Genomic DNA, 23,134 nt, shown 5'->3' on the forward strand with positions numbered 1-23,134 from the left:
TTACTTATTATTATTATTTAATTAAAAATAAATATTTAATTCTTAAAAATGGAGGTTAAAAATAATTTTAAAATGAATGTGCACTATTATTACTTCTCTTATCATTCTAGTCGAAATATTGAACTAATTCTTTAAATCTAAGGATTACAATAGTGAGACTCGCCCCTTATGCCTATTTAATCGAAACAAACCAAATCATTTGCACTTTAATTGTCTTTTAGTCATCATACAAACATGATGGTCAGTGAAGAAATAAATGTGAGCAATATGTTGAACATTTTCAGAAATAAAATAATAAACAGTCTTGAATTGGATAGGCATTCAATTTATTAATGTGAATAGAAATGACATCATTTCAAATATTTATTTATATATATATGTATATGTATATAAAACTTTTCAATAATATTGCTAAAGATTATGGATCTCATAGAGGCTCCCATTTAACTTTTACAGTAAAATAAAAAAAAAAAAAGGGAAAAAAGTAAGAAAGGCAAGATCAAAAGGGAGATTTCAAAAATTTTATTAAAGTTAATTATAATTATTGCCTCTTGGTCTGCCAAACACCTCAAAAATACTTTGTTCATTTACAAAACTATAAAGGCACTAGGGTATAATTCTCTATATCTGAGAGTTTTAATCACCTTTCAAAAAAAAAAAAAAGTGGGACTTTCAAATATAACGGCTATTTCCACCTTTTTCTAAATTTTAAATTTGAAAACCATAAAGAAAAGCCTAACCGAAGGCCAGAGCCAAACGCGACCCTCTGATAACTTTACATTTAAGTTGCAGAGACCCCTCTCTCTTTTCATTTAAACCCTTCAAGCTCTCAACGTCTTCAGCCATCATCAACCTCAATGCCCTTCCTCAGACAAAGAATTTGAGGCACTCCAATTCTTCAAGGTTTTGCTTTTCTCTCTGTTCTTCTCTTTTCTTTTCCACTGAAAACTATATGATTTTCTAAATTATTGCACGCAGAATCATTCAAACTTTTGAAATCACAGATCAATCTCTTTGTTATCTTAAAAACCTAGATTTTTTTTTTTTTTTTTTTCTCTCTTTTAATAATCATATCTGTTTCTCACAATTTCTTTAAAATCATGTGATTTCTTTGTTACAGATCTCTTCTTGAAGATTCAATTTCCAGAGAATCACAACTCTAGACTCCCCAAAACCAATCATCAATCTTTTTTCCCCCGATTCAATTCGTGGTAAGGGTTTTTAGTTTCGCTTGTGTGATTCATCGTAGTATATGTATATACGTGTGTGTATATATATATATATGTTCTCTGCTTTTTCGATTGCAATCAAATTGTTTCCATTTAAGAGGAAATTGAATGTTTCTTTACAGGTGGGTCTTGAATCGTTGCAAAGATGAATGATCTCATGACAAAATCGTTTCTCAGTTACGTCGAATTGAAGAAACAGGCCATGAAAGACCTCGAAGCAGGGCCAGACATCGAGATGGGGCAACTCGACCCTGCTGATGAAAACAACCTCTCAGAGTTCTTCGAAGAAGTGGCCATGGTCAAGACCGACATGGAACAGATCACCAACCTGCTTCTTGATCTTCAAGACCTCAACAAAGAGACCAAATCTACTCACAGCGCTAAAGTTCTTCGAGGCGTCAGAGATCGAATCAACTCCGACATGGTCACTGTTCTTCGAAAGGCAAAGATCATCAAGACAAGATTAGAATCACTCGATAAATCTAATGTGGCGAATCGTAGTTTGTCTGCTGCATACAAAGAGGGAAGCCCAGTTGATAGAACAAGAATTTCGGTCACTAATGGTTTGAGAGTGAAACTCAGAGATATAATGAATGATTTTCAGTCCTTGAGAGAAAAGATTGTTACAGAGCACAAAGAGGGTCTTAAGAGGAGGTATTACAATGCCACAGGCCAAGAACCGAGTGATGAAGTGATCGAAAAGATGGTTTCTGGAGGTGGGCAAGTTGGGATTTTTGAAGGGAAGACAGATTTGGGAATGGAGAATCAGGAAAGGCACGAAGCTCTGAAGGAGATACAGAGGAGCTTGACTGAGCTCCACCAAGTCTTTCTTGATATGGCTGTGATGGTTGAGACACAAGGTGAACAGATTAACAATATTGAGCAGAATGTGGTTAATGCCGGGGCTTATGTCAGTGGCGGCGCAAAGGAACTCATTCAAGCTAAAAAGATGCAGAAGAGGAGGACTTGCGCTTATTGGATTGGGGCTGTGATTCTGATACTATTATTGGTATTCCTCATTTCAATTCTAACTTGAAGTTTTGAAGATTATAACTTGGTTTTACATTGCTTTGTTTGTGTTGAGGTGGTTTGGTCTTCAAGTAGACATGTTTTGAGCTTTTTGTCATGAAGAGGCTTTATTGTTTGAGGGAAATTTTCATTGTACGTGTCATTTTGAGGGAAATGTGTTTGATGATATCTGTTCATCATTCACTGCATTTCTGCAGTTTGAGCTTTTGTGCAATTAGGAGGATTGAGATTTAAAGAATGTAAAGTTGGTTTTGTTTCTCTTCCTTCTGATACATGAATTCAGCTTTAAGTTTGTGATATCCAATATATGTAAAAGGGTTTGTTTTTGGTATTTGTTGTTTTTCTTTTGTTCAAGTTCGCATTTCAGATTGTTCATTGGTTATGCACTCTTTTATCTCAAATAAAAACCTTGCTCATTGTCTTGCAACTCAAAACAGGAAGAGGTCATATTACTCTTCCCACTCTCAACACTAAGTGCCACTTAAGACTTGGACTTCTGCACCCCCTAGCTTTCAACAATTCATCCTAGATGATTTGTAGACTTGTAGATGTGTACGGAAACTGATTATGACTCAGGGCTTAATCAAGATTAGGATGGTAATTGCCAATTTTGTAACAAGTTATTATTATTATTATTTAAATGACATTTGGAACAAGTTAATGGACAAGCCAGTGGCCTTGTGATGCTACATCAAGTTCTGCTTTGGCGGCAAAGAAGAGGTGAGACCTTAGGGCCATAGGGGTCAAAGCTGAAGAGTGATGTTTTATTTTGCACAATTGGGTTCTGGAGGGACTTAAAATGAACTGGAACCAGACAAAAGAGAAGTGATAGAGCTCTGGTGGAACTTAAAATGAAGTAGGCTCAGGTAATCATTGAATTTTATTTTGCACAATTGGGTTCCAAATACACCCCAGAACCTAATACAATTTTTTTTTTTGGTTTTCATCCTTACATTGTTACAAAAAAGTGTCAGTTTCCATAACAGTTAATTTATATATCCCAAAACAAATTTATTCGACTCCAAAAAACTAGCAAGGTGGAAGATCTTTAGGTGGAGGCAAAATAGGTTGATCTGAGCCTTGTCCATTCTCCACCACAAAGGCCGTCTTCAATCCTCAGCTGGTATGAAGTTCCAAGTGACAGTGCATGAACCATACACCTAAAAAAGATATAAGAAGCTTAGTATGAGTACCATGTGCTGGTTTAAAGAAAATATAGGAATCATTTTTTTTTTCTTTATTCTTTATATTTTTGACAATCTTAGAACCCTGTATGATTTGGTTATGCTTGTGGACTGTACATGGATTATCAGCCCTAAACCTTATGGCAGTTTAACCACCAGTGGGAACTCCAACTGTGTTTCTTTCAGTGAGAAGATTCGTGTCTTGTAATACCAACTCTACCATAGAATTGAAGGCAATCTTACTTAGCCGTGTGCCTAGTAAAGTCTTGAGGTTGGCAGTAAGTGGTGCACTAGTGTAGTTAAATGGTGTTGGAGTTTTGAAGTCTGGGAAGTCTGTTGTAAATACTCCCTTAAGGTTTAAATAATGAGCTTGGAGAAGGCCAGTTTGGGGCATTCCAAAAGAAATGTTGTTTAAGGAAGTGGTAAGTTGAGTTCCATTTTGGCAAGTTGGACGGGTTAATTCCCAAACCAATTGTGTAGAACAGATGTCTATTAACTTTGAGAGTTATAATTATTGGTATGCCTCATTTCAATTCTAACTTGATGCTTTGGAGATTATAACTTGGTTTTACATTGCTTTGTTTGTGTTGAGGTGGTTCGGTCTTCAAGTACACATGTTTTGAGATTTTTTTCATGAAGGGGATTTATAGTTTTATGAGGATTTTCATTGTACATGTCATTTTGAGATAAATGTGTTTGATGATATCTGTTCATCTTTCACTGCATTTCTGCAATTTGACCTGTTATGCAGTTAGGATTATTGAGATTCAAAGATGTAAAGTTGGTTTTGTTTTCTCTTCCTTCTGATACATGGATTCAGCATTAAGTTTCTGATAGCCAATATAAGTTAAAGGGTTTGTTTTTGGTATTTGTTGTTTTTCTGTTGTTCAAGTTTGCATTTCAGATTGTTCATTGGTTATGTACTCAAGGGGCTTTGTTGTTTGATGGGATTTTCATTGTACATGGCATTTTGAGCGAAATGTGTTTTGATAATTTCACTGCATTTCTGCAATTTCAGCTGTGCAATTAGGAGGATTGAGATTCAAAGAATGTAAAGGTGGTTTTGTTTTCTCTTCCTTCTGATACATGAATTCAGCATTAAGTTTGTGATAGCCAATTTAAAAGGGTTTGTTTTTTGTATTTGTTGTGTTTTCTTTTGTTTTAGTTTGCATTTCAAGAATGTTCATCGATTATGCACTCTTACAACTCAAAACAGAAGTTGTTCATAACATAATTCACTCTTCCCACTCTCAACACTAAGTGACACTTGAGACTTGGAATTCTGCACTGTAGCTTTCAACAAATCATCCAAGATGATTTGTAGATGTGTTGAAATCAGCTGAGTGGAAACTGACTATGACACAGGGCTTAACCAAGATTAGGATGGTAATTGCCAATTTTGTAACAAGTTAATGGATAAGCTAGTGGCCTTGTGACGCTACATCAATCACTGATTTGGCAGCAAAGAAGAGCGATGTCCGAGTAGGTTTAGGGCCATAGGGGTCAAAGCTCCAGAGCGAGGTTTTGTCTGGCGGGGCTTCAAATGAAGTGGAAACAGACAAAAGAGAGAAGTGAAAGAGCCGCGGTGGAACTTAAAATGAAATATAAATTATTAAAATTTTCGTCCTTGTATCCTGCTTTTTGCAAGAAATTGTTACAAGAAAGTGTCAGCTCCCATAAGAATTAATTTATACATCCCCAAACAAATTTATTCGACTCCAAACAACTAACAAGGTGGAAGATCTTTAGGTGGAGGCAAAATAGATTGATCTGAGCCTTGTCCATTCTCTACCACAAAGGCCGTCTTCAATCCCCAGCTGGTATGAAGTTCTAAGTGACAGTGCATGAACCATACACCTGAAAAAGATATAAAAAGATTAGTATGAGCACTAATGTACTATGTGCTGGTTTAAAGACAATAAAGGAGTCATGATATTTTTTTTCTTTTCCTTTATATTTTTTACTAGCTTAGTCCTTGTGTGATTTGGTTATGTTCGTGGACTGTACCTGGATTATCAGCCCTAAACCTTATCGCAGTCCAACCACCAGTGGGAACTCCAACTGTGTTTCTTTCAGGAGGATCAACCAAGTTATATTTTGCAGGGTCTTTCTTAGGATCAAAATTCCCAATACCAGTCCCAACAACAAAGAAATTGTAACCATGAAGATGGAATGGATGAGACTCCACAGTGAGAAGATTGGTGTCTTGTAATACTAACTCTACCGTAGAATTGAAGGCAATCTTACTTAACCGTGTGCCTAATGAAGTCTTGAGGTTGGCAGTAAGTGGTGCACCAGTGTAGTTAAAAGGTGTTGGAGGGCGGTCTGGGAAGTCTGTTCTAAATACTCCCTTAAGCTTGAAATAATGAGCTTGGAGAAGGCCAGTTTGGGGCATTACGAAAGAAATGTTGTTTAAGGAAGCGGTAAGTTGAGTTCCATTTTGGCAAGTTGGACAGGGGTTAATACCCAAGCCAATTGTGTAGAAAAGATGTCTATCAACTTTGAGTGGTACATTAGCTGGGAACTTTGGAGAGTTTAGACTCCGAAGTTTGGAATTGTAGCTCAGTGCAAAGGCTGTGTCATTAGCTGCTGGTAAGTGGGGAAGGGTTGGGACTACAGAGCTTGGAATGCCTTTATATTGTAGTATGGCTGTGGCAGTTTTGTTGTCTATGGAAAGTGGTGCATCCATGAATGGCCTAGAGGCCATAAAATATCTGCCCGGCACTTGGTTTGCTTGAATTAGAACATTTGTAGTCTGGCCAGGTGCTATTAGTATTGCTTGAGTTGTGAAAGGTTTGGTATAGACTGCATCAATCTCCACTACTGTCATGTTGTGCCCAGCAATGGCAAAGAAAAGCTCATCATTAAGTGCAGCATTGATGATCCTCAAAAGGTATGTCTTTCCCTGCTCAACCTGGATTGCAAAGGTATCTGAAGCACCCGATAAAAGATGACTTTAGAAGCAAATCCAGTGAATTTAGGAAGTAAAATTTGATGCAATCAATTTTAGCTTACGTTTCTCGGAACATGGGAAGAGTGGCCCTGGCTTGCCATTAATTGTATGTGCATCTGACATTTTTGGAGGCAATCCCAGTTTGTTGCCTTGTTTAACAACCTCTTCAACGTCAGTATTCCACCATTCTCCTATACCATTAACAAGAAAATGACTACTTCATAGGCTAATTTAGCATAAACAAATGGTCAATCTGTTTTTTTAACTCACCAAAGAGTAAATTAAATTCTGAGTTAGGCCGAGGGAAAGGATATGGTGTCCCTTGTTTGGGCATGATGACAATAGCACCATAGACAGTGGCTCTTAGCCAGAAGACATGTGCATGCCACCACAGAGTTCCTCTCTGTCCTGTCACATTAAAATCATAGGTGTAACTATGCCCTGTCTTGATAGGACATTGTGTTATATAAGCCGGTCCATCTGCCCAGCCATTACGGAACTGCTTCAATCCATGCCTGCAGAGAACCACCATATTATATGTTCATTAGCAAGACAAATGTAGTTCACATGTCATAACATTTTCAAAACATCAATTGACCCTCTACATGTCCTACCAGTGAATTGACATGTTGTATTGTGCATAGTTCGTGACATTAACTAGAACTCGATCGCCTTCTCTGACATAGATTGTAGGTCCTGGGAACATCCCATTTACAGTAACAATGGGCTTGGCATGGCACAACCTGCTAACATTCTTCACCTGAATCTGAAAATTATATATGAATGAGAAATATGTATCACCCGAAATATATCACCCAAGAAGCAAAATGGCAAGTATATAACACTACTCACATCAAACTGGTACTTTTTCACAGCAGCATCAGCGCGAAGAGAGACGAATTCAATGAAACAAATGAAAAAGAAAGGACCCCAGAAAAGGCTATTGAGCTTCACCATCTTCTCGAGTCAAAAGTGTTTGTTACTTGTGTAGGCTCTGTTTGGATACAATATTGGGAGTCAAGGTCTAGTGGTTTTATAGGGGATGAAGAGAGGTTGTGGTATTGATTAGGTAGAGAATGTAAGGGGAAGTACACCAAAGCTTTGAAGCAAAATACTGATAGGGACAAAAGGGTGTGAATCCAACTAGTAGAGGAACCAAAAACAGCTCAGAAACCTCAGGTTTATTGCATAAAATAATAGGTTTAAGCATGAGAGCAACGTAAAGCCAAACATGGCCTCTCTGAGCTTTACCGTTAAGGAAAAGGTATAGAATTATACTATGTTGTTTATGGTCACAAGTCCTCAATTTTGAACCCTGAGAGGTTCCATTTTGTGCCATAAATTTCAGCAAATCGCTAAAATATCAGTTTTCACTTTCTTTTGAAACTACCAAACGATGTCTTAGAGGTGAGTTCAGAAACAATCAGTTTGGGGATTATATTAAATGGCATAAAAATTCTTAGTTTAATATTTTCTTTGGCGGTTAGGACTCAGGATGACATTCCTTCTAAGCTTTTGTGACTTGTATTTTCATAGTTATTCTGCTTATTAAAATTCTTGAATTTAATATTAAACCACATTTATCGTGCTTAAAAAATATATTAGAGAGAAAATATAAAAATAATAATTGTTTTATTTTTGTGAGGAGTAAAGTTAAACTGTAATCACACTTATATTTCTCTTTGTGGTGGTTAAATTAACTAGGGACAATTGTGACAGAGAAATACTAATTGGTACTAAGGATAAAAGAGGAATTCCATGTAAATTAGGATTTTTTTGACAAACTTTATAAACAATAGGGGTAATTGAGTAATTTGACGCACATCCCTTGCCCATTCTCTTCTAGTTCTCTATAAATAACAAGACGAGAGACGAAACCCTAATCAAACGTCGGCTAGGGCTGCTTCTGAAAGTGATCAGGAGCCGAAGTGGTGAGTATTCAAGCATTCGATTTCTCCTCTTAGACTCATCTGGTTTCCCCACCATATGCATTATATATATATATATATATATATATATATATATGTGTGTGTGTGTGTGTGTGTGTTTGTTTATATATTTTCGTATCTGTATATATATATATATATATATATATATGTTCGTTCTATTTCTGAAAGAAGAAGGATGCGATGATGAGCTTATTATAATCTCGTTAATCTGATGGTTTGTGAGGATAAAATCTAATCCATTCCAATGATTCTGAGCACCTTCTCTTTGATTTCAATCCCATCCCTCTACGTTAACTTTATCCCCAAAATTTTATGTTGTGTTTGGTAGATTGGATTCAAGACTAGTCTTTAATGTGACCTATGTTAATTTTTGTTGGGTTGCTTTGCGGAATTATTTATGTATATAGATTATGACAAAAAAGAAAAATAAATTCTAGATTTTATTTAATATTTTTGGTAAATAATTAAAATTATTCATGCTAAAACAGAGGTTAGGTTTTTATGATAAACTTTTTTTTTTTTTTTTGTTCAACCCAAAAGGAAAAGAATTCAATTTTCAATTTGGTTAAGGAAATCGCCAATTTTTTCAACAGAATTTTAAAATTCTGTTATAAAATTCTCTTTTTGAAAACTGTTTTATCAACCTAACTAGCCGACTGAAAAAATATATTTTTAGTAATTCATATATTTTATTTTATTTTATTTTAAACCATTGAAATCATATTTTACTATTTTTCAAAATTAAAATAAACAATTGAAATCATATTTTACTATTTTTCTAATTAAAATAAACAATTAAATTCGTATTTTATTAATTTTTTAATTAAAATTGTATAAAATAAACAATTGAGAGTATATACGGTATTCATTTAATACAAATTTATTTATTTATTTAGTATTTAAAATTATTTTGGTAAGTTAAATTATTTTCTTTTCTTTTTCATATCATCTAAATTAATAAAATAATATTTTTTCTAACTTTTTAAAAAAATAATTTATTTTTATAATTCATTTTATTTTATCTATTACATTACACGCCAACATTATCATAAAAAAAACAACTTTAACGCAGTATCTCCACCACACAATTTGGAGCTTGCCAAAGGGCGTTATCAACTTAGCATGAATGACTAATATACATAGACATAGAAGCAATCTAGTGTCGAAGTGTATAGTGTTTACATATAGAAATGTCTACAATATTGTAGAATTGAGTTGTAGTCAAAATACTGCAAAAGAATAGGTACTATTGAGAGTGGTATACCACTACGCATTATATACATCTACGATTATAACTTAGCCATGTCATATAAATATTTATAAAGTTAAATAATTTAACTTTTATTTTGTTTTGAATATTTTTATTTGTAAAGTGATGTGGCATAGTGCTAATCTTGATATGAGATAAAGATTAACTTGAAAATAATAATTTATAAGGGGGTTAACTTAGGGTATCACGTCCTTGTACCCATTTCATAGGTCTGGAGTGGAAATATTTAGACCTCCTTGACCATTGTTCTATTATTGATATCCTCTTTTTGTTAGGTTAAAAAAATGAAAAAACAAAAATCTATACAAATAAATTGTAATTTTGTTTTTGTTATCAAACATTATTAAAAACTAAAATCACTTCTAGCTCTTCCAATTACGACGCGAAAATGCGAAACATGTTTTTTTAGTGTGATTGGTTTTGAGCAAGGGAATTGGTATATACACTTCATAGTTTTTTTTTTTTTTTTTTTTTTTTTTTTCAAATTAAAGCAATTTTCATTAAGTAAAGAACTTTACAAAAGTTGAGCTTGGCCCATAAGAAAAAGCAGCCCAAGGCTACAATACAGGTCCAAACTAGGACATACATAAAGCAAGATAACCACCACTAACTGCCGTTAATGGAGCATCAATACAATCCGGTGAAAACAAAGGAGGGCTAAAAATGCAATTGTTTTTAAAAAGCTCCACTTCATAGTTGTTTTTAAAAAAGAAAAGGCAACCATGCATTTGTTCTATAAAAATGTTCTTGTAATTTGTAATATTTATTTATTTATTTTGCAATTGTAATTTGTAATAGATAATGCTTGGATGCTGGACAAATTTCATCCTCTTTGGTTGTGTGGCCCTTAGATTTAGATTTCAAGACTCTTTTTTTATTTATATCTTAACAGTCCTAAAAATAAAGAAAAAAAAAGGGTAAAAAACAGATATTTGAAACACAAACTCTTTTCACACAATTTTTTTATAAAAGCAATTCTTCAGCAAAATGAATATCCATATTTTATATATATATATATATATATATTATTCAATTTTCTTAAAATATAAAATTACTTTTGAAAAGTAAATCAAGTTTTAAGAAAATTACTTTTGAAAAGTAAATCAAGTGTACACTTTTTGACCATTCACGAGTATCAATTTTCTCTTTAATCTTGAAAACGAAAAAAAGAACTAACCAGCGGCACAATTTTTGCCAGAAGGGGAAATTTTATGTGTTTTATGTAAAAATCTTTTGGAAAACAAATTTCAAAATCTGTTGTTTCATTTTTGGATAAATAATTATGAAGAACTCAAAATATACAAAATTATAATAGATAGTTATTTGGAAAAAAAAAATGTATTTTTCTAATTAAGTTTATTAAAAATAATTTTCAGAAGAACTTTATATTTAGTCATGTTGTTAAAAAATTGAACTAAACATCCTTTATTTCTTAAAATTTTCTTTTTTATTCCTAGCAACAGAAATTTTCTTTTTTATTGACTATCTAATAATTACAACAATATTCTTGTTAATTTATTTTTTATTTATTTCAAATATAGAGATACCATTAAAATTTCCATTTGCTCATTCCATTTCTTTTCATTTTATTGTCCTAATACTTATATTTCACAAAAAAAAAAAAAAAAAAAAAAAAAAAAAAAAAAAAACCGCCAAATTCCGACGTATAAAATTTCAACACGAAACTCCTAGGCGGCTGTGCAAAAAAAGTGTGGGGACATTTCAAAACCAGAGCTCGTCCTTTTGTTATTTCAGAATCAATTATTACCTTCTGATCAATTCTCTAATTAATCGAAAATTAGAAGCGAAGAGAAGAGAAGAGAAGAGAAGAGAGAGAATGGAAACGTTAATGGAGGAAGAAGAGTACAACTGGATGGAAGTGAAGCTGCCTTCGATGATACCGGTGATACCAGAGCCGGAATTGGAGAGAGAAACCGGCGATAGACGTCGCGGCCGTGATATTCTCATCGCCGTCGATCATGGCCCTAATAGCAAACACGCCTTCGATTGGGCCCTCGTCCACCTCTGCAGGCTCGCCGACACCGTTCATCTTGTCCATGTCGTCTCCAGTACGTCTATACACAAACACACACACATCTACATATTCTATTTTCAATAAAATGTTTGAATTTGAATTATCAATTTTGAATATTGTGTTTAATTAGGTTTGAAGAACGGTATTGTGTACGAGGCAACACAGGACCTTATGGAGAAGCTTGCTGTGGAGGCTTTCCAGGTCGCTATGGTGAGTGCTTTTGATATTTTTTTATTTTATTTTATTTTTATATTTTTATTTTTTTTCCTGAAAGAATAAATTAAGAGTATAGAACTGAAACGTGAAATACTCTATCGGGAAGAAAAGGAATTTGAAATGAACTTGAATATTATAACTCGTATAGGATTTTAATGAATTTCCTTATTGTGTTGGAGGCCATCTGCGTGTGTAACAAGGGTTATTTGTCCCACATCGGAATCGGATGGGAAAGTGATTGGGTATAAATGGGTGGGTATGCAGCACTATCCAATAATTTGAGTTTTTTGGTAAATGGGCAAGCGCCCACCCATTACAGTTGATATCAGAGCCAAACCTAGTCCTTGATTCGGTGTCACGCTGAGCGTCCGGTGCTGAAGGCGTTTGGGTGAGCACCCCGGGTAGGCAGGGTGGCCCGAGGGCGTTTCGAGTTTGGGTAGGAGAGAATGTAATAAAAGTTATTTGTCCCACATTGGAATCGGATGTCTACCCAATAGTTCAAGCTTTTGGGTAAATGGGCAAGCACCCAACCGTTACACAGTGCTACTTGATCAGCTATATTGTTCTTTGACAAAATTATTGCTTTAGGTTTGATGAGTCGCAGATACATGTTTCTGAACATGTTCAGCTAGGTTTATATGTAGATTTTTTGAATTGGGCATTTGTGGATTTAGATGCTAAATGATAACTAAATACAGTGAAAATATTTCACGAGCTTATGGTTTATTGTTAATCAGAGTTTTTGCATGTTCTACTGGTCAACTTCTAGTTTAAAAAATATTTAGTGAAAAAAAAAAAAAAAAATCCTTCATGACAAGTGTTTACAGTTGAGGCTATATGAATTTATACGAGTCACCCATTTATCAGCCTATACTAGGCTCATGTTCATGAGCCTATACGAGGCAAGTTGAACATTACTTGGGCTTGGTTCATTTTATAAATGAGCTCGAGTTTGGCTTGTTTGTTGAGCCTGAACAGTTCTTTTTATTTGCAGCTTTATTTATGAAGTATATTTGTTAAAGGTTCAAGTTTATGATTCGTGCACAAGATAAGGATTGCTCATTTCGCTTTGAAATAAAATAAATTATCAGTTGTTTAGATTAGGTGGTAAATCTGCTTCTTTCTTATAGGAAGGTGAGGATTCAAGTCTCGTTCCTGGCATTGGGGGAGGGGGAGGGTTTATGGTTTAAGAAGGGGTTACTCTCTGTTGTTTTGCCCGGGCTGTTGGACTGAAAAAAGGAAGAAAAGATAGTTACGTCGTTAAAATATGGTAGTTAATGTAGCATCACTCATTATTAATAGACTTTTCACTGTCTTGCACTCAAACCTATTCAATCACATGCTCCCCTATCTTTTAAAGCCTAACAAAGACAATTCCTTAGTGTAAAGGAGATTTAAATTCCTTAGTTTAAAGGAAATGTAATTTGATCAACTTGAAACAAAATTTAACCTGTTTTATTGGATAAACTTAAATCAATCCTTATTTTAAAACTATGACAAATTGATTTAACGTATGAAATTCCAACCTCCAACTATACTTTTATTAGTCAGCAATAAAATTTTACAAGTTGTGTTTACTAGTTTTATAATATTCAATTATTCATATGGAAATAGGTGAAAACAATGGCTCGGATTCTGGAAGGAGATGCTGGAAAGGTAATTTGCAAGGAAGCAGAAAGGTTAAAACCTGTGGCACTAGTCATGGGCACCAGAGGCCGAAGCTTAATCCAAAGGTCTCTCTCTCTCTCTCTCTCAGTTACACAAACAACTTTCACACGCCCATACACATTTGTCCCACCTGGGGTACTACGTAAGCCAATGGATTGGTTCTCTGTGCGGGCTCATGATTTGTGCGTTTCTCTTCAGTGTACTGCAGGGAAGTGTGAGTGAGTATTGCTTCCACAATTGTAAATCAGCACCCATTATAATTGTTCCTGGAAAAGGTAATATATCTGACCTAATTAATGTTTAGATATCTTTTCAGTGTTTTTTAATAGTCACAGGATTTAAAATTCAAATGTTGTATGGAATTGGCAGAGGCTGGAGAAGAATCAGTGATTTAGTCGAACTAGCAAAAGGTAAGAAACTCTTCCAGTTCTGATGATTCTGCATCCCTATAAACCTTCTATCATTGTAAGTAGTAACAATGTATTGTAATGAAGACAAGTTTGGTTTTATATGATCTTAATACATGTCAAAAATAGTTGCCACACATAGCTATGAACTGTGACCATTTTATTTGTATTAGTTCTATATGATCATTCAGTTGAAGATGAATTGTTGTAGAACTCAATGTATGGTTTAATATATATATATATTTTTGATAAGTAATGTATGGTTTAATATATAGTATAAACAATCTAAGAATTTCAGAATGAAAAAATGCAAGAGGGTGTAAGCTTGAGGGATTCACTTCTCATCTGGCCTAGCTGCAATTTCTGTGCCATCTCAAATGCTGTTAAACTAGTCTGCCAGTACTGCTGCTTCTCTGTCTCCATAACTCTCACATCTTTAGGAACGTTTTTCTAAACTTATACCCTTTCACATCAGGCTTGAAATAAAACATTCTATGCTCATTTGATCTCATGCAATAGGTCCTCACCAAGCCTCATCTTTGAAGCCCCCAGCAGCCAAATCATGGTTGCTTTTGATAGACCAATCTTATGTATGGCAAAATTATTCATGTTTCTGGCTAGAAATTGAGGCAAAGTATTGCGATTCTTGAAGTTGTAGATCTAGTTTAAAAACTTCAATTCAAAAGCGTTTCTTTCTAGTTATGTTGCTGGCCTTTTATCCATTTAAGTATTAATAGTGTCTCAGGTAGCCACTTTCATCTAACTTGCTCATACCATTTGGATCCTCATATGCAGACCTCCTAAACAGTTTAACATGAATTTACACTGTGAAAAGGAGGCCTCTGACATGGCTGAGACCAAGTGAAAGAGTGTTTGGCAGTGCTTTTGCCATGACTGACAGCAGTGGTGATAGTTGATGAATTCATCATGAAATGGCAAGCCTTTGTACTTCTTTATGTGTTTCCCCAAAGCTTCTTGTCCTCTGTCCTGATGATTTTGATACACGAACTGCTAACTCTATATTATAAACTCTGATTATACTGCTTCGGAACGTGAAAAAGTGTTTTTAAAGAAACCTGCAAATGGGAACCAATTATAAAAGTACCGGGTAGCTTGAGTGGTATTCCCTGAAACTCCGAAAGGTAGAATGCAGTGTTCAATTTTCATTGGGCGATGGGTTTGTCTGTACTTATTAAAAAAGAAAAAAAAAGAGAGAGAGAGCGAGAGAGAGAGAGAGAGAGAGAGAAGAAAAGAACAACAAAATACAAAATTATTGAGACCAGTTATAAAAACTTAGATGCTAGTGGAAAAATTAGTCATTGCCTTAAGCAACTTCCATTTCCACATAGTCAATAGTTTTAGCTTGGACTTTTGGTCCCATATCTACTTTTAGCTCTTGCTAATTGATCACTAAATCGCACTTTCCTTTTAGGAAAATCATCTTCAATACCTCTGCAGTTTTGCAACTCTGCCACTCAGTAGTTCTTGCAACACAAACCCTTAATTTTGCAACTAGTTGATGCAGGACCAGAAAGAAAGCAGGAGATGAGAAAATAGAAGAAGAGATGAGGCTAGAATAAGGAGATGAGAAGATAGATTGAAAAGATAGGTTGGATAGACTGAGGGGTTGAGAGGAACAAAAATGACGAGGGAGAAGAAGAGACAGAGAGAATTCTCAAACCATGATAATATTCCAAAGTATTCTCAAACCACAATAATATTCCAATAATCAAAGCTGAATATTTTGATTATTTAATAGCCTTTATATAGGTAAGATCATAATCAAACATTAGGAACTCTTTTTTTTTTTTTTTTTTCTTCTCGATAATCAAACTCTAGGAACTGTAAAAATTGGAAAATACGAAAATAACCCCAAAACTAAAATTACCAAAAATTTCCATGAACAGAATTAAGTAACCCTAATTTACTAAAATTCCTAATTCTATTATCTTTTCTTCTCCTCCAATAGCAGGTGCTAGTTATATGGGCTTCAAGCTCTCGGTCGTGTCTTGGTCTCTAACACTAGGCTATAGTCAGTTGGGCATGCCATATAGATCTTTGGGGCTAGGCCAGTCTAGGCCTCAGTTTTGCTCATGGAGTAACAATTTTGTATTACTATGCTGATTTGTAATTCAAACAAATTAGTTGAAGACGGTGTATAAGTACTGTAGCTTTTCACAATTCCTTTCAAGACATTGGGTTGCAATAGTTCCAAGTATGGGTCCCTATAACTAAACCTAAGACCTGCACCACTTGGGGCTTGGGCTTCTGCATTGCCCACAAAATCAGTTATCCAGTTGGCTCCAACCTGACTGGGGGTAACCTTTGGTTATGTCAAATTAAATTCCACAAGAATACCATAGTTGCCATGCACAAACTCTATGGACAAATTAAAGCCGAAAATTGAAAATCGAATTTGTTACGTTTTCATCCGTCCTCCCCTGCCTTATTGTCAAAGAAAGTTAGTTGATTCTTAATGTTGTGCAGATAATTTGCAAGGATTCTAATGACTAGTAAAAGACATAAACGTGCATGCTGACGAAAAGACTCGTAGCTTTGGAGCTGATTAAACATTGATCCTAACAAATATGGGCTGGAGAGCTGTACTAACATTGAACACAGCCTAGGGAATCTTTTTAGGTTTTAGCTTTCATTCCTTGGATTTTCACTATGTGCAAACCGAGCACAGAAATCTTAGATATTGAGAAGGGAAAATTGCACACTAACTGAAGTGGGCCTCATAATCTCTCGCCATCAAGTGAGGCAGAGAGAATCGAAGAAATATTGCCTGAGGATGTGTCAGGGTCCACACCTCTCACCATTACTTATGGCTTGAAAATGAAGGAAAATTGAGGCTCTTGGCGCTTCAAGAACAACAAGATGCAGTGAAGGCATAGGCAACTTTTGGTGGTCCCCATCCATAGCTGCAACCCAACACTGAAAAGAGCCTTCCTTTAGCAATAAGACGTGAGTAGATAGGAATGTGTGTGATAAGTGTAGAGTGGGTAGCCCACACAATGAATTATCTTGGTGCAATTAAGAGTAGTTCTTTATTTTGGTTATTTCTAATAAATTTTTGTATACTCATAAACAGAGGAAGCAAGGTAAGAATGATTTTTCAGAGTTGTGTGTGTGTGTGTGTGTGTGAGAGAGAGAGAGAGAGAGAGAGAGAGAGAGAGATAGAGAGAGAGAGAGGGAGTGAGGTGGGAAGAGGCGGGGTGATGTTGGAAAATACATCCTTTTGTCAAAATTTTGGCTAATTTTTTAACACGAAAAACTTTTGCAACAATTTTTTAAAAGTTTTTTTTGGGGTATAGGGTTGATCTTTCTGACTCTGAAACTTAGTCTGGTGTCTAACTTATGTGGGGAATAAGATGTGGAGTGTAGATCATTACTTCGATTCTATACTACTATTCGCTTCTTTCTCAAGAGGTAGTATAAGGAATAATAGGATATGATATTATTCAATTGGCTTAAGATATTCTGTAGCAAATCTGAGTGGATTTTGTACGTATGTTTTTATACCTTGAATCATTCTAGTATCCTATAAGCTCTACTGACATTAAGTGCATTATAACTTTTGACCTATGTAAAAAAGCTTGTTCTTATGAGCTGCAATAATTGTCATTGATAAACTCATCAACACTACTATACTAAAATGAAGATAAGTTTTAAATGGATGTGGGTCTCCATCATTGGATATATAAATATAACTGCCATTACCCTATTACTATTTTATTTTTTACTGAGCATTAGATATATCACTTACACGCAAATTTAATCTCTCTTTTTTTATTTTTTTATTTAGACAGTACTACATTATACAAATTAATTACAAAAGGAGAAATTGTCATATGAACAGTTTGCTCACAGCTATGACAGATACTGCTATTAAACACCCAGGATCTATGCGATCACATTTAAACTTAACTCAATGTAAACTAAAAATAGTTCGAGGATAATGCAAGTCCTGCAGCCTGGCAGACAATCGTGACATAGAGAAGAGAAACAATACCGAAAAGGATCTGTTACTCCCTTTTTTGTTTGCTTGATCAATGAGAATTTACAAAAAAAAAAAATTATTTTTTTTATGACTAGAACATGAGTTATCACATGATATAGCTATGGGACAATTCAATTATATATGCTTAAGGCAAGCAAAACTAGGAATTCAACTCGATAATATGTAGACCATAATCAATATGTAATGATGCAGTTGGCCAATTAGTCATAATTTGTAAATATAACCATCCTAACAAAATTTTATGGAAACGGTTTAGATGTCATTGTCTTGTTTGCAGAAAGAAAGAGATTCAACATTATTTGTCCCACCAGTCTAATTATCAACATTTTGATTGACAAGCCTCCTTCTGTCCAAAAAAGAACCACTAGGGTCCTCTGGTTGGCTCATGTCCTGTCCTTCACAGGAATGCTTAAAATTGTTGTTCAGGTTTCGTTCAACCCGAGGGACAACTTGTGTCACTTGATCTGCATTGTGTATTTTTTTCAGCAATTTCATTTCCTCTTTGGCAACTCTTCTAATACCCAATCACACGCCATGTTAGTTTAACAAGCTTTAACCTAGTTTTGTCTGGTACACAGGGGTTACTTTCATGTCAAACACAACCACCCTAATTTATTGATCCCCATCTCCTTGCTGTAAATATTCTCTATCCGGGACGTAGATTAATCATATTTTACCATAATTATTGTAACATAGTACCATACATGCAATAGAAGGCCGGAGTAAAATGGTATCATATCACTATAATTATTATTTCTACTTTGCGAGTTTACATACAAAAATATATGTTATGTACTTGCAGAACGAGAGAAAAAAGAAAAGAATCAGGATCTGAGGCATTTGGATTGAACTTGTCCAAGGAATTGTATGATCAATATTCCGATTCACATCTCCGTCTTCAGGTTGCTAGCTTCAATGGAACCTGCAAAACACCAAATTCGTCTCTTTAGGTTCAGAAATTAGAGCTAATGCGATTTACTGTTATATTAGTGCATAGAAAATGTATATGACTAATGGGTTGGTGACACAGCAAGTGGGAGTTTTTTACAGATCTTATATCTGAAGTCAACTAGTTTGATCTGATTCTATCTACTGTGCAACAAGATTACTTGTTTTAAGTGAGACATTTCTTTTAAAAAAATCATAACAATGCAGTGCTTTACTTGATAGTGAATTTGTGATATTCGTAGTTGTCAGCTGTGTGTCCATCAAGAAATAAAAATCATTATTCCTTTAATTGCTTTTTTTCTTTGGAAAAACAGTTTATTGTCAGCAAAAAGTCCCATCATTTTGATCATCTCAGGTGGAAGGCTGAGAAAAAGAAAGAGACCTAACAATCAACTTTCTTGATACAAATGAAAGTGGACAAGTTTTTCCTGTGAAAAATCATTTACATTTGCGGGGTTCTCTATGGTCTCTGGTATGTGAAGCAATATTCACTGCTTCATTTTCTACTTCCTACTCATGGAATATCATAAACACGGGCTGAATATTGATTCTGTTTACCTATAAATTGCTGGGGTGATAATGAAGTCGTTCTTCCTTGATGGAACTCCGCACCGTAAAGGTTTTGTAGATCAGCATCCCAAGTCGAGGAGTGCTGGATTTGCTGCTAATGAAAAAGTTGAATCTTCGTGAGAAAACTTCACATAACATAGGCTACAAGGGAAGAAAACACTAAAAGGTAAGAGAAATTACATTGAAACAGGACGAGTCTAGAAATGTTTCGGGGATGGATAAAGGAGCACTGAGAGTTCTTTTAAGTGCCATATCTGGAGGAGTTACCCCCAGGTCCATCCCACAACATGAAACTAATTGTTGCATTTGATTGAATTGAAGGTAAGCAGGATTAGTCATTTCTGATGACACCCCAATTGTTGGAAAATTGGATCCACAAGCTGGAAATACCTGTTGATACAGAAACATAGTCATTTTAGTTGTGTGTATATATATATATGGTATGTATTAATTCTTTGCATATGCTGTTATTTACCTCTTTGGCAAAGAGGTTATCAATGTTGAAGTCGAGCCTTGGATTCATGGCTGCTAGTTTCATGGACAGGAACTGTTTTGGTAAAAAGTAAGAACACTTGAGTAAGAATATAATCTTAGAGAAATGGATAAAGTGTCTATGTTGATTAGTGAGTATGTTACCTCTACTTGTCTCTGAAGAGATTGGACATAGTTGATGATTTCGTCGAGCATTCCGGCCTTTCCTGTGATCTTGTTGCACCCTGGTACCAAGTCTTGTAGATATTTCATTCTCTCGCTGATTTTTTCCCTTCTTACCTGCATATTTCACACATATTACAGAGTTTAGCGAATATCAATATTACATAGTTATTCATTCGAAACTGCAGTTTTTTTTAGACTTACTCTTTCTGCCAAGCTGTGGCTGTCCGTGGCTTGGCCTCGACGTGCTCGGACATGAATGTAATCAGGCTTTTGAACCTCAGAAACCTTTGAATTCTCCTTTGAAGTATCAGTAGAAGTTTCTCTGTTATTGTTATTGGTAATGCTCTGCTCTGTGATCTTGGACTCTCCTTCGTCTTGAGCACAACCTTTGATCCTCTTGTTTCTGGTCTCAGCTTCTGCCACTACCTAAATTTTTCAAAGAAAGATTTTGATTTGTTCACATTGAACCATAGTGGTAGTTAAATTGATAGCTTTTCTTTCTTCTCTCTCTCTCTTCTTTTTTTTTTTTTTTGGGGACAATTTGTCAAAATAATCAAGTTGTTCAATTATATATATATATAGAGAGAGAGAGAGAGATTCAGGGTATGCATACTGAGGTTCAAATGTGCACGCACCTTTGGGTTTTGGGTCTCATCAGCCTTCCTCTTTTTGAAGCTTTCTTTTGCAGTTGCAGAACTCAGCTTTCCCGGCAAAACGGACTCTCTTCCTTTGGTGTCAGCCACCCCAACCTCCACTTTTGCTGCTGTCATCGCCGGCGAGCAGCTTGCAGTCGCAGTAATTGGGATTGCATAATTCATCTCAAACCCAGACCCATTGACAAACTCACATGACCCGAAATCCGAAACATCCCCACCGACCTTCCCGAAATCCTGCCACCTGTTTTCCAAACCCGGATCCACCTTCACCGCCTGATTCATAAGCTGATTAAGAACCGGGTCACAGTTGACCAAACTCTCAAACTGAGCCTGAGCTGGTATAGAGTACACATTGAACTCATTCCCATCGAAATAACTTTGTTGTTGAAGCTGTTCTTGTTGCCACTTCATGCGGACTTGTTGCCTCTCGAGGACGCTCATGTCCGTACTATTCCCGGCGAGATTCATCATCAAGACCCTTTTTAGAGAGAGAGAGAAATAAAGTGTTGAAAAAGCTGACTAACTACTAGTGTTGCTCCAGTGTACGCAGCGTGCTTTATGGAAACTAAAAGGCGATGTGTACTGTGACGAGGATTGTGCCTAACCCACTTCCTCTCAGACCATTCACCATTTACTATCTATCATGTTCTAAGTTTCTCTCTCTATACATACATAAATATATTGTGTATGTATATGTTGTATTAATTAACGCAAACTAGCGCTGGTGAGTGGTGACCGCTGTGTGTGTGGTTTGAGAGAGAAAAGAATGAAGAGAATGTGTAAGGGTAAAGAGGGGGGAGGGTGGGGTATATATTGACACAAAAAAAGCTGCCGGGAAGTCTGACAACAAGTGCCGGAATCTGACACAACTAACCGGAATAAATAAGAGAGAGAAAGAGGATAGATGAGAGAGAGTGACACACACAACTGGGGCAGAGAGCCATCGGCTGTATCCATAACCAGAGGCTGTGGGTTGTGGTCCCGGCATGACATGACCGCCACGTGCTCTGTCCCAAGAACGGCAAAACGGAGAGAGAGGGAGACGGCGTTTTAGGCTGTTGAAGGATGGCGAGGTGGGTCGGCTTCTTTTCTTGTTATTTTATTTTGGTTACGTCTTGACCCACGTGGTATTGGGGGGTACGAGTACAGGTGGCAGCCAAGGACCGCTTTGGGTCTGACATGTCAGATTGATGATGTGGAAGGTGACGGTGCGGAACGGGTTGATTGGCAGCTTGGTACCTGAAAATTAGAGTGTCGCCAACAGAAACCATTAAATTCACGCGCCCTCCTCAATCTTATTGACATCACTTGTACTAGTACTTGTGTCTTGTAGCCAATACCATTTTTTATTTTGGGGACTCACTTCGGATAGGCAGTTATTGTTGTAATTATATTATGAATTGATGATACTCACTCAATATAATCTTACTATGTGGATTGTGTGAATCTAAAACGCAATGATTTTAAATAAATTTGACTTTTGTATGACTTTGAAATATTTTATCATTGATTCACATTAAATAAATAATTGATACATAAGTAAAAAAGAAAATTTCTATAAGAATATTATTAGGAGGAGAGTGTGGAGATCTAAAAAAACAAGGGCAATGAGTTCATGTAGCGGAAATGACAATATTAAGATGGATGAGTGGGGTTATTAGGAGGATAGGGTCATTACTAAAATGTAAGAGAGTTTAGGGTTAACATTTATTGGTGAGAAAATTAGAGAAAGTAGACTTGGACAATTTAGACACTGACCTACTGCTGCGTCTGTCAAACGAGGAAGGCTACAAGGTAAGAGACAAAGAATAAGATAAAAAATAACATGGGATGAAGTTATTAAAAATACTTTTTAAAAGTGAAGTATAGTAGGTGAAATGACATATAATAGACAAAGATTGGCGAGAGAGAATTCATGTGGCTGACCCATTCATATGGAAGTAAAGCAAGAATGATGATGAAGATGATGATTCACATAAAATTGGAGGCAGATTTTCTTAAAAAAAAGGCGGTTGAAACCTCGGATTTCTCGAGTCTGTGTGCCCAATAGGATGTGCGAATTTGATTTGAATTTTCATCAGTCAGGTGGATCTATATGCTCCAGGGTGGTGTGACGAGATACATGAATCTATCGTTCAAACAACATTATCCGACGCGCAGGATGCGCGTTTCTGCCAGCTCTCAGATGTTTATTGATGAATAGCTTTTACTTTGTAAATCAAATTAAACGTAGCAGAATCTTGATTTATGAAGTTTCCGTTTAGTCTCCTCAGGATAATTTATGACGCTCTTGTCAGCGATAGCAAAGGTCAGATGTGAAAAGGAGGTGCTTTAATGTC

At 35.6% G+C, this 23,134-nt stretch overlaps 4 protein-coding genes and 1 non-coding gene across 5 annotated transcripts; 3 read left to right on the forward strand and 2 right to left on the reverse strand.

The window, feature by feature from the left end:
- Nucleotides 1–415: 415 nt before the first annotated feature.
- LOC132285818 (syntaxin-112-like) lies at nt 416–2,629 on the forward strand. Its single transcript, XM_059788048.1, has 3 exons — nt 416–903; nt 1,121–1,211; nt 1,352–2,629. Exon 3 carries the CDS (start codon nt 1,375–1,377, stop codon nt 2,263–2,265), a length of 891 nt encoding a protein of 296 aa, XP_059644031.1. The 5' UTR covers nt 416–903; nt 1,121–1,211; nt 1,352–1,374; the 3' UTR covers nt 2,266–2,629.
- Nucleotides 2,630–5,030: 2,401 nt separating this feature from the next.
- On the reverse strand, nt 5,031–7,377 carry LOC132285828 (laccase-11-like). Its single transcript, XM_059788058.1, has 6 exons — nt 7,248–7,377; nt 7,010–7,161; nt 6,666–6,910; nt 6,458–6,586; nt 5,450–6,373; nt 5,031–5,299 (listed from the first exon to the last, which is right to left on the reverse strand). The coding sequence occupies exons 1-6, from the start codon at nt 7,350–7,352 to the stop codon at nt 5,169–5,171; spliced, it is 1,686 nt and encodes a 561-aa protein (XP_059644041.1). The 5' UTR covers nt 7,353–7,377; the 3' UTR covers nt 5,031–5,168.
- Nucleotides 7,378–8,520: 1,143 nt separating this feature from the next.
- LOC132298115 (small nucleolar RNA U30) lies at nt 8,521–8,600 on the forward strand. Its single transcript, XR_009479538.1, has one exon. It is a non-coding gene; the product is annotated as a small nucleolar RNA U30 (small nucleolar RNA).
- Nucleotides 8,601–11,317: 2,717 nt separating this feature from the next.
- Nucleotides 11,318–19,133, forward strand: LOC132293984 (universal stress protein PHOS32). Its single transcript, XM_059791682.1, has 6 exons — nt 11,318–11,683; nt 11,780–11,859; nt 13,480–13,598; nt 13,732–13,808; nt 13,903–13,943; nt 18,767–19,133. The coding sequence occupies exons 1-5, from the start codon at nt 11,452–11,454 to the stop codon at nt 13,926–13,928; spliced, it is 534 nt and encodes a 177-aa protein (XP_059647665.1). The 5' UTR covers nt 11,318–11,451; the 3' UTR covers nt 13,929–13,943; nt 18,767–19,133.
- Nucleotides 18,688–21,676, reverse strand: LOC132293983 (transcription factor bHLH63-like). The gene is made up of 7 exons (XM_059791681.1): nt 20,775–21,676; nt 20,341–20,565; nt 20,119–20,253; nt 19,958–20,029; nt 19,663–19,872; nt 19,471–19,573; nt 18,688–18,886 (listed from the first exon to the last, which is right to left on the reverse strand). Exons 1-7 carry the CDS (start codon nt 21,264–21,266, stop codon nt 18,849–18,851), a joined length of 1,275 nt encoding a protein of 424 aa, XP_059647664.1. The 5' UTR covers nt 21,267–21,676; the 3' UTR covers nt 18,688–18,848.
- Between the last annotated feature and the right edge of the window lie 1,458 nt (nt 21,677–23,134).

Source organism: Cornus florida, unplaced genomic scaffold (assembly GCF_030987335.1).
Source record: "Cornus florida cultivar Cherokee Brave unplaced genomic scaffold, ASM3098733v1 CherokeeBrave_3.0.0_Hap2_Chr02, whole genome shotgun sequence".
NCBI lineage: Eukaryota > Viridiplantae > Streptophyta > Magnoliopsida > Cornales > Cornaceae > Cornus > Cornus florida.

What these genes read in the sequence shown, in the direction of transcription:
- LOC132285818 (XM_059788048.1), top strand. Translation starts at nt 1,375, where the DNA reads ATGAATGATCTCATGACAAAATCGTTTCTCAGTTACGTCGAATTGAAG.
- LOC132285828 (XM_059788058.1), bottom strand. Translation starts at nt 7,352, where the DNA reads ATGGTGAAGCTCAATAGCCTTTTCTGGGGTCCTTTCTTTTTCATTTGT. An exon ending in TACAACATGTCAATTCACTG is followed by an intron (nt 6,911 to 7,009) that starts GTAGGACATGTA and finishes GGTTCTCTGCAG; the next exon opens with GCATGGATTGAAGCAGTTCC. An exon ending in AGAATTTAATTTACTCTTTG is followed by an intron (nt 6,587 to 6,665) that starts GTGAGTTAAAAA and finishes TTAATGGTATAG; the next exon opens with GAGAATGGTGGAATACTGAC.
- LOC132293984 (XM_059791682.1), top strand. Translation starts at nt 11,452, where the DNA reads ATGGAAACGTTAATGGAGGAAGAAGAGTACAACTGGATGGAAGTGAAG. An exon ending in TCTTGTCCATGTCGTCTCCA is followed by an intron (nt 11,684 to 11,779) that starts GTACGTCTATAC and finishes GTGTTTAATTAG; the next exon opens with GTTTGAAGAACGGTATTGTG. An exon ending in AGGCTTTCCAGGTCGCTATG is followed by an intron (nt 11,860 to 13,479) that starts GTGAGTGCTTTT and finishes ATATGGAAATAG; the next exon opens with GTGAAAACAATGGCTCGGAT.
- LOC132293983 (XM_059791681.1), bottom strand. Translation starts at nt 21,266, where the DNA reads ATGATGAATCTCGCCGGGAATAGTACGGACATGAGCGTCCTCGAGAGG. An exon ending in ATGAGACCCAAAACCCAAAG is followed by an intron (nt 20,566 to 20,774) that starts GTGCGTGCACAT and finishes TGAAAAATTTAG; the next exon opens with GTAGTGGCAGAAGCTGAGAC. An exon ending in ATCACCCCAGCAATTTATAG is followed by an intron (nt 18,887 to 19,470) that starts GTAAACAGAATC and finishes GGTGTTTTGCAG; the next exon opens with GTTCCATTGAAGCTAGCAAC.